General features: G+C 36.8%; 1 protein-coding gene across 1 annotated transcript; it reads left to right on the top strand.

Annotated features, from left to right (window-relative positions):
• Window positions 1–1,190: 1,190 nt before the first annotated feature.
• LOC107484828 (uncharacterized) lies at window positions 1,191–1,880 on the top strand. The gene has a single exon (XM_016105375.3). The coding sequence runs from the start codon at window positions 1,453–1,455 to the stop codon at window positions 1,789–1,791; it is 339 nt and encodes a 112-aa protein (XP_015960861.1). The 5' UTR covers window positions 1,191–1,452; the 3' UTR covers window positions 1,792–1,880.
• The last annotated feature ends 1,453 nt before the right edge of the window (window positions 1,881–3,333 follow it).

Below are 3,333 nucleotides of genomic sequence, written 5' to 3'. Positions count from 1 at the left end.
CGACGAACACAGAGAAGACGAGCTTGGCAATGACAAGGACGCGGTGGGGGCTGCCGTAGGGCTGACGCGGTGGGGTTGACGTAGTGGGGGCTGACGCGGTGGGGCTGCAGATGCGATGGTGGCGGGCTACGGTGGCTGCTCGATTGGTGGATTGACTGGCTTCTATGGTTCTCACTTCTCAGAGAAGAGAGGAGAGATGAGTTTGTGTCTTTGTGAAAAACTGAAGACTGAAGAAGAAGGTGGCTGCTCAAAGGGGGTTTGGGGGAGGATGGTGGCTGCGGCTTCCAAAGGGGGTTTGGGACTAGATTCTTCTCCGGAGATCAAATTTCAGAGAGGAAGAAAGGGGTGGGATGATGGTGTGAGATAGCGGCTAGGGTTTCCAATCTTCAGGGTATTTTCTTTCATTTATAGGACACTAAAAACGACAACGTTTTGAGTGTAGCGCTGAACCGAAAACCCTTAAAAAATCCGGCCGGTTCTGGCAGTTCACCGATTAACTGCCGGTTCGGCCGATTCTCTAACCGGTTTTTTACAACTGGTTTTTAGAGTCAACCGAACCGACCATATGACCGGTTTCCGGTTAACCCAGTTGAACCGATCGATCCGGTTCGATTTTCAGAACTATGGTATTTATGTATAAATATATGTATGATTTAATTTATTTTTAATATATATTTATATTTTAATATGTATTTGATAGGAAGGAAAATGATTATTTTTCATTGTTTGGTTGGAGAAGAAAATTGAGGGGAAAGAAAATGGATGGAAAAAAAGTGGTGGGGCCACCAATTTTTTTTCTCTCCAACATTGGAAAGAAAATGGAGAGAAAACTAATGTTTCTCTCTCTACTTCCAATACTACCCCTTCACTTTTTTCAATATATATTATAATATAGGGATAAGATTGTCTTTTTATAACATTTCTTTCCTTCTTATTTTCCTTCCGACCAAACACATCTAAAGAAAATAAAAATCCACTCAATTTCTTTCCTTTCTTTTCTTTCTTTTCTATTTCTTTCCTTTCAACCAAACATATACAAAAATGTAGTGTATATATAACATAATTAAAAAAAATAATAGAAGTGAAAATAGAGTAAAAAATGAGAAAACGCTTGACCTTGAAGTCACCGCAGATCAATACAAATCAAAGTACAAAAACACCAATCACAATCAAAACACCCATTTATGATTTCACCTTCTCGTTAGTTTCCAAAGCTGCCACACCAAACCCCACAAAAAAAAATCTCCATGACCTTGCTACCAACCAAAATCCACGATTTCAAAACAACACCCTTTTCAATCCTTTATCCCAATCCTTTCAAAAATTCACACCCCACATAGTTTTTCTCATTTTTCCCCAACTGGGTTTTTCGTAAAAATTCTGATTTGGTCAGATTTTTATTCATTTATCTATAACAGTTTGGTCTATGTTTTCTTTTTCTTCTGTAAAGCCATGAATTTCAGGAGCTTGGAAGAGTTCTGGGCTTTTTACATGACCCAACATTCAAAGCCATCAACTAGGCGCTGGCACTTTGTGGGGACCCTCTTGAGCATCTTTTTCTTGCTCTGTTCATTTCTATTCAGCTGGTGGTTCTTGTTCTTTGTGCCTTTCTCAGGGTATGGATGTGCATGGTACAGTCACTTCTTTGTTGAAGGCAATGTTCCAGCCACTTTTGGTCACCCATTTTGGTCACTACTTTGTGATTACAAGATGTTTGGTTTAATGATTACTGGTCAAATGGATAGAGAGATCAAGAGGCTTGGTAAAAGGCCTGTGCTTCAGGTCTTTTGATTTTTCTAAAGTTTTATCTTCTTTACTGTGGCTTGGTCCCTTGCTGTTGAGGTGAGTTTGCTTATTAACTTCTTGTGTTTTTTTCTCTTTTTTTTCTAGTAATTAATTTTCATGTTTTAATGAATTATCTGCGGGAAGCAATGATTTTGTTGTTTATTTGATTGAGTTTGGATGATTTTTTATAAAATACCTTTGTTAATGTGTTAATCCAATATGTGATTAATTAACTGTGATACTGGTATGTGAATAGATTGAATGATTTTTCTAGAAGAATATTATAGCTGAATGAAGCTGATATATGACTAGGTATGTGATTCTGCAATGTGAAGAGGTGATTTTTTTTGTTCTTATGAAATATCCTAGCTGAATATGTAGATCAACATTCAAAGAATGTTATCTGCTTTAGTAGCACTTTGGCTAGGTCCCATATTAATATACAAAGATGTTGACATTGTGTTGATGTTATAATACCAGAAAACCTTGAAAAACAATAGAATAATTTTGTCACTAAGTGGACATAGAGAAAACCTAGAAGCAGCATTTAATGTTGACAGTGTAATAGTTTACTTAGAAGTTTAAGAAAACGTTACTGTCGTGTGCTTGAAGCACGACTACAGCGTTTGATGAGTTTATATATTAATCCTTGGGTACTAAAAAGGGGGAAAAGTATTTATAGGCTTCCTAAAGGAAGTGAAAGAGAGATGGGAGTTAGACTAGTTGAAATCAAGGATAAAGAGGGTAAAGAGGGTAAAGCTTTTGTGATAACTTACAAAACAAGACACTAAGGAAAGATGGAAGGGTTACTTATGCAAATCGGTACTGGCTAAGCTAAATATCAAAGAGGATAGAAACTATACCTTCTATTATAGAATTTAAGAGTTTGACTTAAATTAAGTTTCAAAGAGGATGTATAATGGCATAGCAGTGAGAATTGAGAATATACCTATTGATTCATGGAAGTTTCTCAGTGAGGAAGACATGAGTTGGCTCTATAAGACATGGGAAGTTCCTTAATGTCAATTTAAATAAAGAGGGGAGAATATGAGTCTCACATTGACTAGGCATATGTTTAAGATAACTTTATAACCATGTTTAGACCATCCTCACCAATTAGCTTTTAGAATGGAGCTAAGCTTCCAATTGTATGTTGGAACCAAAGCCTTTGTTACTATTGACGTTAGATCACTTGCCAGTATCCAGTTTCTAAATTTTACACTTCAGATGTTTAATCCTAGTCGTGAATCGTGACGGGGGACTTGCTAAGTCCTACGTTTACTAGGCATATGGTCAAATAAGCATTTAGAATAACTTTGGTGATCATGCTTCTTAAATTAGTTTCAGCATGGAATTAGGCCCTCTATTATGGGATCGACACACAAAACTATGCATATCATAGAAGATCAAGCTTATGAGCCATGTGATAAGGGAGGTCTTATGGAAGGCTCTAGAGAAGAAAGAAGTTTGAATTGCAAATATTTAAACAATCAAAGACACAAGTAATAGGCAAACTAATATGTGAATGCAATTTCGGGTGTCCAGTTT

The sequence above is a fragment of the Arachis duranensis genome, chromosome 4 (genome assembly GCF_000817695.3).
Source record: "Arachis duranensis cultivar V14167 chromosome 4, aradu.V14167.gnm2.J7QH, whole genome shotgun sequence".
Lineage (NCBI taxonomy): Eukaryota > Viridiplantae > Streptophyta > Magnoliopsida > Fabales > Fabaceae > Arachis > Arachis duranensis.
This window is presented reverse-complemented; position numbering and strand designations above follow the sequence as displayed.